The following is a 13,967-nucleotide window of genomic DNA, read 5'->3' as shown; positions in this document are numbered from 1 at the left end:
TCTTATATCAAACCATGTTATTCATAGACAAGTATTAAAATAATTAAATAATTATAGATTTAACAATTTTAATTGACAAAACAAATATTCTAGGCCATCGAATATGGATCCAAGAAATCTAAATATTTGTAATTTAAGTAGATTATATGTAAATACCAAATAATAGGGAAAACAATCAATTATATGATATCTTGCAAACATGTAGAATCAAAACTTCGAGATTTCTTTGATTAAAAAGGTCTTTAGAAACACATATTGAGAGAAAAAACGCAATAAAATTAAAATAAAGTTGTATATCCTTAATTTTGATAAAATTAGTTGCTTATAGGTGTTTTATAATGATTCTTAGAGTTAGGGGCTAGTCTAGATGAGAAAAAGACCTAATCGGATTTCATAAGAACCAAGTAAAAATGATATGCCAAATATCACCGAGGCATTGCAGTGCCCTAAGCAGTCTTTGCTAAAGTATGATTTTGTCCCTTTTTTTCTTGATTGAATTATTTATTGTTCTTGTTGTTATTGTTGTTTTATTTATTTATTCATGACCATCTTCTGACTTCTATAAGACCACATAAACACTTTATTAAAAAAAATAATTAAAATTAATAAAAATAACAATAAAGCATAAAGCATAAAACATAAAAGATATGGAACTTTGTGAAAATTTCAAACTAACTAAAATGTCATGAATTAATGCAAATTCTCTCAAGAATCATGCTAAATACAAACTAAAAGAGATCTAGAATATGATCATGGTGAAACCTCATTACGTCTCCTTTCATGCTTAAAGCTCAATGAAATTTTACAATTTCAACCTTAATCCTTTAAACTTGTTCACTGAATTTTTCATCTAGTTGTTCAACATCTGATTGTATCTTGAATAGCTTTTGCTGTAGTTGGTGAAGCTTTTGCTGTAGTTGGTTAAGTTCTTACTGCATTTTGATGACAATTTCTTCTGCCATCTTATAAAAAATGGAGCTCTGATGCTAATGATGTTGCTCAAATTGTAAATCATTACCTTTGCAAAATAAAAAAAAAATAAAAAAAAAAGAGAGAGGAAAAGAAGAAGAAGATATAACAATAGAAGATAAAGAAGTAGAAGAAGAAGAAGAAAATGTTCAAATCAGTAAGTAGAAACTCAATATTCTGATGAAATGATTAAATACGATTCATCTATACTCTTCAATCAAGAATCTCAAATCTCAAAAAAAAAAAAAATAGCTCGTATATAATAATAGATAAATAAATAATAGGAATGCAACTAAAAAAAAATCAACAACTAATTTAATATACGGAGTAGTAAACATAAGTAAAAATCATATACCGTCTAATTAATTTGTCCTGTAAAAATGGAGTAGAGAATTCAAGGTTTATCTTTAAAAGGTTCAGATATCAAAATTAAGCCATTACGCAATATCTAGATCTCAAATTTAACCCGCCACTGTAAATCGGTAAGATATACGTACAAGCCATTAAACTCCAAAAGTCCTATTAGTATATCAAATTACAAATCCGTAAACTGGAAAAAACCCTACGACAGTCCATCAAATTTGCATTGTTTTCTGTGACAGAAACCATCCGTTTATCATTTATCCAAAAATTGGAAAAAGTTTAGTATAGTTTCTTGTGAAGAAAAATAGAAAATGGCAATTGCAGATAATCCAAGACTTATATTAAGGTTAAAATTTTCTATTAGTCCTTGTATTTTGCGAAAGTTATGGATTTAATTCTTATATTTTAATTTGATCAATTTTAATCCTTATAATTTTCGAATTTTGAAATTTTAGCCCTCACCCAAACAGTAACAGTTAAGCCTGTTTGGTTAGATTCAATTACTAGTCTTACACTATATGTACAACTATATATTTGGTCTATATTCTCTAATTAGATCATTCTAAATCCCTAAACTTTTCAAAATTTAAAATTTTAGTCTCAATGCAATTTACTGTAGCTAATCCATGAATTAAATTTTTAGTGAGGAATATGTAAAAATAATAAGCAGATATAACATTATACATATAATAATATATTTGTTACATCAAGTTTTAGAAACAATAAAACTTAATGAATTTAACGATTATTATTTAATGATGAATGAAATTTTAAAATTAAAAAATATATAAACTAAAATAACTAAATTAATATATAAAGATAAAATCCACAACTTTCACAAATAGAAAGTAATTACCGTTATCGAATTTTGAAAAGTGCATCCATGTAAAGGTCCCGGGCAAATTACTAGTGAGCCTAGACAGCGCTTGCTCTCTTTACTTGATATATATAGTTTTTTAGTCTCGTCAGGTGATTCTATGGACTACGAAACTAAGTCTTGTAGAAGTCTCTAATGTAGTTCTTGTATGCAACATATAATTTTTGCTTCCCATTTAAATCTGTCAATTACGATAATTTAAATTCATTTAACTTGAAATTGAAATAATTAAAATAAGTAACACAAAATGACTTGTATATGAGTGTTAAACTCGAATAAATAGAAAAAATTGAAAGAAAAAACAACATTAAATCAAAAGTAACAAAAGTCTAAAAAGTTATAAAAATGAATTCAGGTAAGTCTGAAACCAACCTAATGTGGCCAATTAATAATAAGTAGAATTAACAAGACTAATTGATTCCACATTCATATCTAAATCTAAACTAACTTGAGCATCAACTACACCATTTAAGGTTGGATGAAATGTATAGATGAAATAAATCTTCAAGCTATTTATGAATGAGATATCTGCTAAAATTTTCGATTTGCCCTTCTCAAAAGATGCAGAGGAAACTTCCCGGAAACTGCCCTTGGCATCACCCTTCCCTATCATTGATGTCACTGCAACCAGATCACTAATTAGGGTACACAAATAATTCCCTTATTGAAAAGAAGAATAAAAGGGGAAAAAAATGAAATAAATTCACGACATTGATATCTTGGAGAGTATGAAAATCTTGGAAGAACCTTGTTTTTTAGCAACACTATTAAGGGCTAGCTGTTGCCCCCATAATTCGCATGAAACAAACTCCATTTTGAATTTGATAGAGGAAACTTCCCGGAAGCTGTCCCTGGCTCCTCGCACATGCTTGTGGGGCGGATCTTCCGTTACTGATTGGGCATATATAAGCATACAGATATTAATGGAGACAAGAACATGTCACTCCTTTCCTTCCTTACTTTCTGCCCTCAATTGGCTCCACCTCTTGCTTAAATATTTGTCCTCGTACTAACTAATGTTTGCACCAATATCGGCGAAAATCAACTTGATAATGAATTTTTCATTATTGCTCTCTCCAATTAATTGCCAACGTAAATTTTTTTTTACCTAATCAATCATTTTCAAAATAAAAATTTACTTATTATTGTTCTCTTTAATATGGATTCGAGCATATTTAAACATATTTTTTCCCTCTAATTTAAATGTGAGGAGAAATTACATGTAGAAGTATATTTTATATATATATATAAAAAGATTACTTATGTAAATTTCGTTGAGTAGTTTTAATAAAAATGATATAAAATATAAAGTAATATCAAATTGATTAGGATAGAAGTTCAACTGAAGAACTATGAATTATATGTTGATTTAATTACGGGTGGAATAACAAAATACGTAGATTTCAAAATTTCAATTGACACTACTACTAAATTCGATCTCTAAAATGTATGGATTTAAAATTAATCAAAAATGAAATTATGTTAAACTGGCCAATTGAGTATTAACTCGATTAGTATAAATATTGTTATCAATATAAGAGAACGTAAATTCAAGTGCGCTAAACAATACTATCCTCTTATTTATAAGTTAAAAAAAACTAATGAGTTTAAATAAAAAAAATTTACGTTGAACTGAAATTTGAGATACCTTTTTAACTGTATTTGGAAAAAACTGCCATAAAATAAAATATTTCGTAAGTTACAAGAATGGAAGAAAAGGTCGCTATATATGCCTAGCTGTTGTTCGAGGTCAGCAGTGCTCCATCTGGAGAGCAAGTTGATAGGTGCTTCAGTGGCCACAACATTTTCAAAAACTAAAGGTCTATATATGAACATAAACTTTCTCTGCAAGTGGAGGGTTTGAGTCAATTAATCTAGCAAATGGTTGACTGAATTTAGCTCCATTTATCATATAATATTGTAGAGAAAGATAACTAAAATTCTAAACATAAAATAAAAAAATACTAAAAATATGATAAAATAATAAATTTCTACCTACCATCACCCACCAAACTTAATATAATGATTAATTAAACCATTAGAAACAACAAATAATTGCATGCATTATACACGATAAGATGTTTTTTTACCTTAACTTTAATAAAAATGTGGAAGCAACGAAATTATCTGAGCTGATCTGCCGATGGAAAGCAGTCTAAAGAGAGCATTCTTGAGGAATAAAACATTGCAATTCGAGACTTTTGAGATTGAAAAAACTTGATAAGTAAGTTGATGAATTGCAAATTTTAATTTTTTATAGGTCGTGTAAAGTGGGAAAGCTTTACTTGCTTTTTTGACGTGGAAACTTCTTTCCTCCTTCCCTTATTTAACATTTTGCTTCCGACAAATATGATTTATCGCCTTCTGCATGTTTGGAGATGACTTGTAAAGTGTAAATTTGCACTTACCTTCTCATTGGATTGAAAACCCATTTTTTCTTTCTTCGGCTGGGGACTTATTGGAACTGTCTATTTTATCTGAATTATACACCATTAATATTTAATTTTATTACCAATTGGATCTTAACTCGATTTGTATCGGCATTGTTACTATTGTAGGAGGTTATGGGTTTAAGTGTATTAAAGGGTTAGGGAGGGGGTCGGTATGGATAGTTCTAAGTATTATATATATAAAAAAGAGTAAATATGATAAAAACATATAATGAGATTAATATTAAAAAAATATTTAATTATATTTGAATAAAATTATTAATATTTATTTACAACTTTTCAATATTCTTTTTGTTTAATTTAATAATAATATGTCATATTATTATTCACTAATGGTTCATATGCATCAAATACTATTCTTATTTATTATTAAATGTCATAAATTTTTTTAGTAAAATGAAACAATTAATGGTTTAGCTGATAGAGAAAAAAAAACTTTTAAGGACTATTTTAAAAATTTTACAAAAAAAATCCTCTAAACCATAAAACCCCAACCCTAAATATTAAATTGTAAAGTCTAATGGCACTTCAACTAATCACCTGACACCAACTCCAACAATGTTCCTAGCATGACAATCCGCCATTCTATCGCTTGCACATATAGGATAGAGCATTCGATGGCCGAGATCCACATTGAGACAACCTCCTATAAATATCCTCTTCTAAAATAAAGAGATAAAAAATATATTATATTGTACTCATTTTGCTTAAATATTACCTCCAAATATTTATCTTTAATGAATCTCCATACTACACATGGTATTAACCACCAATATAATCTACCCTAACCTCTTGAATACCACCAATATAATCTACCCTAACCTCTTGAATAACTTAATTATTATAATAAATTTTAAATAATTTATTTTTAAATCATTAATTCTTTTGCAGTAGCAAAGGTTTGATAGTGAATATATGAAATAAAAGAAAAAATAGGACCGCGTATCTCTATAGAATTTGGTTTGCCCAATTCCTCAATTTTTGTTTTGGTAGAATAAGAGAACAATCGAAAATCATTCAAGAATAATTACAGCAACGTCTTCCTTTCTTCATTCAGTAACTCCATAGCCTCTACTGGTGGTGATAGGTATAGCTGTAGCCTGTAGGTCCATTCCATAGCCTCGTGCTAATGCTGTCATTCGATCTCCTACAGCATTACCTTATCGGTAAACATGCCGGACTCTTACCTCCCACGTCCGACGAAGCATTCTTTACTCCTCGCATCACCGCATTATGGTGCATTTCCCGATCCTCCCCATTAACCATCTGGACAGCAGCAGCATTATCTACTTCTAATATCACCCTTGGCAAAACATTCTCGCCCCCCACAGCTCAGCTTCTAATACTAACACACTCCAGTAACTTTTGAAAATCTTCCCTGACCATCTTCCCAAGCAAATTTTGTATTTTCTATAATAATGTATCATCTTTTAAAAATAATTTTGCTTTGTCGTTACTAACAATTGGGATTTTTGATAGATATACCAATAATTAGGATTAGTGACATTGCAGCAAGGCGCAAATTCAACCATATCCATAACGTAACCGTCGTTTTTGTACTTTTTCTCCCACGAAGTTTCGTCGAAAGTTCGTCGCCCAAATTTCAGTACGGAATTTTGTACGTCTTTTTTTTTTATTTTTTTATTATTGGTTTACATGATCGTTTCCAACTTTAATTTCTCTTCTTCAAAATTTATGCCTCAATTTTAATTGTACTGTCATAACTCATAAAAGAACAAAGAAAACCGACATTTTTAAAATCATATGAAAAATGTAAAAAACTTCATGTAGCGTGAACACAAGGTTGACATTAACATATAACATCTATTGGGATAGCAACACTTCAACACTACTTGACTACAACTTGTTTATAGCCAGAGAAAATCTTGGGATTGTACGATCAAAAACAAATTTGGTTGTACAAAATCTTTTACGTGGCTCCGATTTGCCCTTCCCTTTTTCTTAATTAAATAGAATTAAATGTTTGGGGATGGACTAGTCCGTAAACGATGACTACCCATTCTCCCTCCAATCGTATCGTTTTGTTTTATAATATGAGCTTAATAAAAATTTTGGAGTTGCTTTCACCAATGTACCAAGCGAATTGCAATTCTGTTTGTATACGATAAGAAGCAATTAAGAAAACTCGTGTAGTTTTTGAATCCCAACAATGTCTAATTCTTCTCCTACCCTCCCATTCCAGTTTTATAGATTGAGAAAATAACATTCAGATTTTTGTTCTCATCTCACTCAACTTAATTTCGGTTTTATGACTTAAATAGTTTTGGGTTTTATGATTTATGTTTCTTCTCCCTTGTTTTGTCCAGATCAGGTGGTAATAGCTTTTGAATTGGCTACTGCTGTCATTTTTCCTCCCTTTCACCAATTATCTATTTCTTTGTTTTCTTCATTCACTCCATATCTTTCTCCTTTTTTTAGTTTACAAATCTATTTCTGGGATAGTACTTGTCGTTGTTAAATCTCCACAAGCCACCGATATCTATTTTGAGAGCATTTAAGAATATGAATAATTTTACGAGCCGGTTTGAATCCGTATTGTCTTTTAAGTATTTTATGTTTTTTTATTGTTTAATAAGTATTTATTTTTGGAAGTTTTTGTCATGTCTTGTCTTGTACAAGTTTTTTAAATACTATAAGATTATATAACTAATTAATTAAAGGTTAATATATTTTTTTTATATAAAGCTTAGAACTTCTTATAACTCCTCTCCTATCAAATAGAATGATAAGTGCACTTCAACATATTCGAACTCATGTCATTCTACACCAACAACAATGCCAATGCTAACCTAATTAAGACAATTGACAACTCATGATTACCATAAAATTTATTAATAAATGCATTAACTATAATATAAATATATAATCAATAATAGAATTTAAAAATAAGTGATCCAAATATTCAAATAAAAAATTTAGAAACTTATAATCATAATGTAATAATAATATTTTACTCTAATTATAATTTAGTAAAATATATTGAACAATTAAAGATATTTTAACCTATTTAAAAAATTATCTTGCTTATATATACAGTAGAATGTATTCATAGAGAATTCTCCTGCCTTCAAATTTTTTATATAATTTTAATTATATTTTAATTATTTATTAGATACCTATTAAAATTTTAATATGCATTTATTACAATAATTATGATTAAAATTATTTCTTTATTAATTAAAATTTTAATTATAAATATTTTTTAAAAAAATTCAAATATTATATCTGCTTTTTTTTTAATATAATGCCTAGAATTATTTATAACCCCTCTCAAACCAACTTATAAATAAGAGGATAATGCGCTTCAGCGCACTCGAATCCAGGTCCTCTTACATTGGAAACAATGCTCATGCCAATCGAGTTACTTGATTAAAAAATGTCAAATATTTTTTTAAACCAAATGACAAGTGATTATGTTAGGTATAGATTGTTTTAGGTTAAACTGTAGTTATGGAATTTATGATTTAACATCTATACTTTATTGACATAATTTAATTCTTTTACTTTTATAATATATTAGTTATTTTAAATAGTTAACGCTCGAAATAATTAAAATAATTAAAATGATTAAGCTGAATTTTTATAAAATACACATTTTGAATTACTATTGGATATATATTCTTTTTGAAAATTGATGTTAACGTTTTAATCAAAATAATTAAAGATACTAAATATCATTATAAAAATAAATATCAAATTAAAATCTAAAAGGAGAAGAAGAAAGGAGAGCATGCCATTGTCCTGAGAGATTCCCTTGGAGCTTTTATAAATTCAGTATATAGATTACAGATTTATGGTACGTCTAAACAGAATTAACTATGTTTATTTACGACTTTGACACAATAATTAAATACCGCATCCATACAAAATCATTTGCAATACAATAATATATAGATATATTCCAATCATGCAACTGAAACATTCCCTTTTCTATGTTTAATATTCTAACCATGTCTTGCCTATATACAAATATAATATAATTATATACATGTTTTAACAATTAAAAATAAATTTATACGATAAATTTATAAAATCTTAAATTAATAATTTGATCTATGCTATGCTATGGGTAAAATTACATTTTAATTTTTATAAAAAATATAAATAACTTAAAAAATAATATAAAAAGTAAAATTTCATAAAAATATATAATAAAGTATACCGAAATACATGAGGTAAAACTTGAATTGGTATGCAATCATTTAATTCTTTTTATATTATTTCTATGAAACTTCCTGGAAGCTGCATGGAGTGCTATTTATAACGGACTATGTCTTACACCCGAACTCATCAGATAGATAGCACGATCCTCAACGGTGTTTTGTGATTAAAAAAACGACCAAGATTGTGGCAAAACAAGATGGCTTCCCTGCATGAACCATGGCTAGTGGAGAACGGGTTGAAGGGATCTAGCAAGGAGATTCGCCATGGCAGGACTGCACACAACATGTCGTCTTCGTCATTGCGGAAAAAATCGGACCTGACGCTAGTTTCCAAGGTTCGGTATGCAATGCTTAGGCAGTTCCTCGCCAATCTTCAAGAGGTCATATTAGGGACCAAGCTCTCCGTTCTCTTCCCTGCTATTCCATTGGCCATTGTTGCTGAGTGTTATGGATTTGGAAGAGTGAGTTTCTTTGTTTCTTTAATCATTTATTTTATAACTTAGATTGACTTGAGTTGGACTCAATTCGCTTTGACTTATTTGCTACGAGATTTTCTGTGCTGGAAGACTTTGATGATGATCAAATCTTCAAATTATATAAAAGTAAAATATGAAACCATCAAAATGTATTCACTAATTTCTTTCAACTATTAATTAAGAAAATATGATTTGAATATTTCCACTTGAAAACAGAATTTATTGCTGTTTCTCAATTTGTGTGCTGACATTTATGATTTTGCTGTAAATAACTAACAGCCCTGGGTGTTTGCATTAAGTTTACTTGGACTTACACCATTGGCTGAACGAGTCAGCTTTCTCACCGAGTAAGGCATATTCATCTTCATTTGTGCTTTTATCCATCCTTATCTAGAATTTAACTAATTTGGCTAATCATGAACCCCTTTTGTTTCTTCTTTCTGTGTACTTGCAGGCAAATTGCTTATTACACTGGTCCAACAGGTAATTATCAACACACACATATATATATTACTTTAGTTTTCAAAAGGTTGGGTCAATTTATCTTTCTCCATGATTGCCAACTTTGCTACCTACCATATGTTTCTAGCAGATTCGACACTTGTGGGTCTAAACCAAAATCAACAACAGAATCCCAAGTGTTTAAAAACCTAAAAACAGTTGTCAAATCCTATTTCTTATCTCTCTTTCCAAGCGTGAGTGTTTGGTGCAACATATGGTCACAAAATGAACATTTCAGCTTCCTAAGAATTAAAATTTCTTTTTGTATGAAGAATATGAAAAGGCTGTTGAACAATGGAATTAAATTAATACAATTTTCAATTTTACAGTGGGAGGGCTGTTGAATGCAACATGCGGGAATGCAACCGAGCTGATCATAGCAATTTTCGCACTAAGCCAACATAAAATAGATGTGGTCAAGTATTCCCTTCTGGGTTCAGTCCTATCGAACCTGCTTTTGGTTCTTGGAACCTCTCTCTTCTGTGGCGGTATTGCCAACATCGCAAGGGAACAAAAATACGATAGGGTAAGTTATTACGTGTCAAACTTTATGTGCAATATTTGTTTAAAAAATTACTACCACCACCTAAAAGTTATTTCATCACATGGTGGGAGTGGGATATCGATGTTTAACACGGCTAATTTGGGTGTCAAACACCGTTGAATTTGACAGAGACAAGCGGATGTGAACTCTCTCCTTCTTTTCCTTGGATTATTGTGCCATTCGCTGCCATTGTTGTTCCGTATGAGTGGAGCATCCGCTGCTCTCACAGCCGACCCAACGCTACAGTTGTCAAGAGCAAGCAGCATTGTCATGTTGATTGCATACGTATCATACATAGTCTTCCAACTATTCACTCACAGGCAGTTGTTTGAAGCTCCAGAGGTAGTTTTAGTTCATTAATCTTACATATTTACCTCCTAAAACCCAGTTTCTGCTAATTTTGGTGAATAACCCTTGTGATGTCATTGATTAGGAAGCAGAAGGCGACGATGATGGAATATCAGAAGAAGAGCCAGTAATTGGATTTTGGAGTGGGTTTATATGGCTAGTTGGAATGACTGTTGTCATTTCTCTCCTCTCTGAATATGTTGTAGAAACTATTGAGGTAATTTTAATTAGTTTACTACCCTTGATAACCTGGTCTATTAATTTCTTTGTTATCAGCTTTATTATTTACAACTAAACTATGAGTAACTAAATTTCAGGATGCCTCGGATACTTGGGGAATTTCTGTAAGTTTCATCAGCATTATTCTGCTACCCATTGTTGGAAATGCAGCAGAACATGCAGGAGCTATCATTTTTGCTTTTAAAAATAAGCTGGTGAGTAAATCAAAGATCCCTGCCCTCTACCTTTCCCTCTAGACTGTTTTATAAGCAGAACAATATGTTGACAGAAATTTGGGACTGAACAAATATTGCAGGATATTTCTTTAGGTGTTGCATTAGGGTCTGCAACTCAGATTTCCATGTTTGTGGTACGAACTTAAAATAATTGAAGCCTTCATTGGCACATGCTGTATTTTACATTATATTTTGCAGCTTCTGATTTTAAAAGAAACCAACATTTCAATGTTGACTCAGGTCCCACTCTGCGTCCTTGTCTCTTGGATTATGGGCATTAACATGGATCTTAATTTCAATCTCCTTGAAACTGGCTCTCTCGCTCTATCCATTATTGCTGTTGCCTTCACTTTACAGGTAAGTTAACCGTTCTATTCAATTTTGCAAATAAAACATCTCGAGTATCATTCATTATTAACCAAATTGAGCCTAAAAATCTTGAATTATCAACCTTGTAGGATGGCACTTCTCACTACATGAAAGGCCTGGTTCTTCTACTGCTCTACATTGTTATTGGAGCTTGCTTTTTTGTATCCAAAACACCTCTAAGTAAGGATACTCGTACATCTTTAGCTCTCAACTATATCACCTACTTACACTATTATTTCCTCTAACTTACTTGTTCACCTCAGACCAAGTAAACATCACAAACTCGGGAGCTAAACTTGCTATTGACACAATCTTCAGAGCTTGATAAGTAAGTGCATTTCTTAAACAGCTTTTACAAGAATTGAATTTCTAATATTTACGCAAAATAACAATTAACCATGGGTTCAAATGCAGGCTTTGCCGTCTCGGGGGATGTCGTTACTCCACCCCCCCCTTTTGATGATGAAATGTTTGAAACTTGATCAGAGATTTCATGCATTTGTTATTCTTTCATATCTGGGGCCTGGCGGAAAGCTGACAATTTGCAGTTACTAGGCCGCATACAAGTTGTCATGCCTTCAAAGTTGAGATGGATACTATCTATAAGTATACCGTTGAAGCTTGAAGAAGACAGGCTATACAATACACAGCACATTGTTCTGTCTGTGTCTACATCTCTCTTAGGTGTGTTTCTCAGTTATGCCCGTAATTAAGTAGTGGCAGCAAATGAGCTACACATGTGGTGGTTTGTTTCCCTCTTGTACTGCAGCTATCAAAATAAAATGAAATCGTTGTTGTTCTTTATATGCCAATTTACCTAATTATTATTCCATTTAAATTTTCCTGAAGAATTCGTGTCAAATCAAGTTCATTGTTAGCTGCAAAGAAACTCAAACACAAGGCAATAGTTACAAGATCTAAATATTATTTTTCAGTAATTCATGAGTGTCTAAGGTTGATGATGATGATGAAAAGTCAAGCACGTAGGTAGGTGAGGAGAGAAGTATATGTACCTACTTTGTTGCAGCTAAATAATACGGGTGATTACGAATTTATGCTAATGAAACTGGGATGCAGCAAATTCATCAGGACGCCACATGGTTTTTCTCCCCTTCTTACAAGATGATCATATTCATAGGAGATAGTATGTAGGACCATGAGCCTGCCGATAAAAAAAATATCATTGTTTTTTTTTATAGAAGAAAAAAAATATCATATTCAACATTAAAAGCTAATTTATAGAAGAAAAAAAAAACTTGGTTTCAAGAAAGTATATTTAAAAGTGTTTTCTTATGTTGTATTAAGAGAAATAAATGAAATATTTATATATAATTCTTATTGTTACTATTACAATTCACAATAGTGTTCATTATTTTGTCTTGACCTTTGGGCCGAGGGCACTGACATTCCTTGTCCCTAGTGTTAATATTCTCTGAGCATCTTTGATTTATTAGAGCTTGTTTGTGGAGCACGTGGTATTTTCTGATTCTGGAATTGACTCTCTTAGCGAACTTTACATCTGTTAGTTACGAAGAGGGGTTCTCTTCACAAACATGACTCGCGACTTTGTCCTTGCAAGGTTTACACGAACTCCCTCTTGTGACCTTACAGTTCAAGAAAGTATATTTAAAAAGTATGGTGAAAAAAGTGGTTCTCAAAATATACAATAAGTTGGTATTGAAATTGTACGGTAAAGAAAAAAATGGTTAATATGGTTGTAGACATGATCCTTATAGGTGGCATGGATAAATACTTATTTACTTGAAGGCGAAAGGTTGCAGGATGATCAAGTTTAAGAATTGGTATAACTGGGCTTGGAAGAAGAAATTGAAACTTTCCCATTATTACAGTATTTTTCAAAGCACTTTTAGAACTTTTAAGACTTAAGCATCCTAAAGTTGCTTGGCATAGAGTTGCTTATTTCTTAGCTAGCTGCCCAGGATGGATTGTCAACCAAAAGTAAAATGTTCGTTTGGGGATATGGTAGTTGGTATTGTATTGGTATTGGTTAGTACATATTGTTTCGGTTCTAAACTAATATCAATTAGTTATGTTTTATTCAATCAAAATTTTAATGTCAGGGGTCACTAATCAAAGGTCATGATGAACGTATACATAACATTTCGTAGTGGTCAACTAATTAAATGAAGCTCATTTAACTCACTTACATTAACCCGATTCGTGAAACATATAAAAAATTCATTTACTTGAAATTTTGATGGCTAGTGAAACACTCTAGTAAAACTAGAGTTACCATGATAATATTGTAAATTTTAAAATATAAGATTGTATAAAACTTTAAAACTTTTTAGACTCACACCTTGTAGATAGGTTTTGATCTCAACCATTAATGTAATTTAAACTGTACTATTATATTTGAAAAAATTCAACTATAAATAAATATATCCTTGAGAGCAATTATTCGAATATT

The 13,967-nt window shown here is 30.7% G+C and overlaps 1 protein-coding gene and 1 long non-coding RNA gene across 4 annotated transcripts; one reads left to right on the top strand and one right to left on the bottom strand.

The window, feature by feature from the left end:
- Positions 1–660: 660 nt before the first annotated feature.
- On the bottom strand, positions 661–4,590 carry LOC107937043 (uncharacterized). 3 transcript variants are annotated; one of them, XR_005901241.1, is made up of 4 exons: positions 2,957–4,514; positions 2,582–2,830; positions 2,189–2,390; positions 661–1,018 (listed from the first exon to the last, which is right to left on the bottom strand). It is a non-coding gene; the product is annotated as an uncharacterized lncRNA (long non-coding RNA). The 3 variants fall into 3 exon arrangements; XR_001694561.2 differs by lacking the exons at positions 661–1,018; positions 2,189–2,390 and having other exon boundaries at positions 2,469–2,830; positions 2,957–4,054; positions 4,300–4,514; XR_005901240.1 differs by lacking the exons at positions 661–1,018; positions 2,189–2,390 and having other exon boundaries at positions 2,469–2,830; positions 2,957–4,590.
- Positions 4,591–8,595: 4,005 nt separating this feature from the next.
- LOC107937076 (vacuolar cation/proton exchanger 3) lies at positions 8,596–12,340 on the top strand. The gene is made up of 12 exons (XM_016869885.2): positions 8,596–9,304; positions 9,599–9,666; positions 9,774–9,802; positions 10,150–10,346; positions 10,494–10,706; positions 10,798–10,929; positions 11,030–11,146; positions 11,248–11,301; positions 11,408–11,524; positions 11,626–11,716; positions 11,800–11,864; positions 11,951–12,340. The coding sequence occupies exons 1-11, from the start codon at positions 9,041–9,043 to the stop codon at positions 11,859–11,861; spliced, it is 1,344 nt and encodes a 447-aa protein (XP_016725374.1). The 5' UTR covers positions 8,596–9,040; the 3' UTR covers positions 11,862–11,864; positions 11,951–12,340.
- The last annotated feature ends 1,627 nt before the right edge of the window (positions 12,341–13,967 follow it).

The sequence above is a fragment of the Gossypium hirsutum genome, chromosome A09, assembly GCF_007990345.1.
Source record: "Gossypium hirsutum isolate 1008001.06 chromosome A09, Gossypium_hirsutum_v2.1, whole genome shotgun sequence".
In the NCBI taxonomy this organism is placed as follows: Eukaryota; Viridiplantae; Streptophyta; class Magnoliopsida; order Malvales; family Malvaceae; genus Gossypium; species Gossypium hirsutum.
Note: the sequence above shows the minus strand (reverse complement) of the source record. Positions and strands in the feature narration are given on the sequence as shown.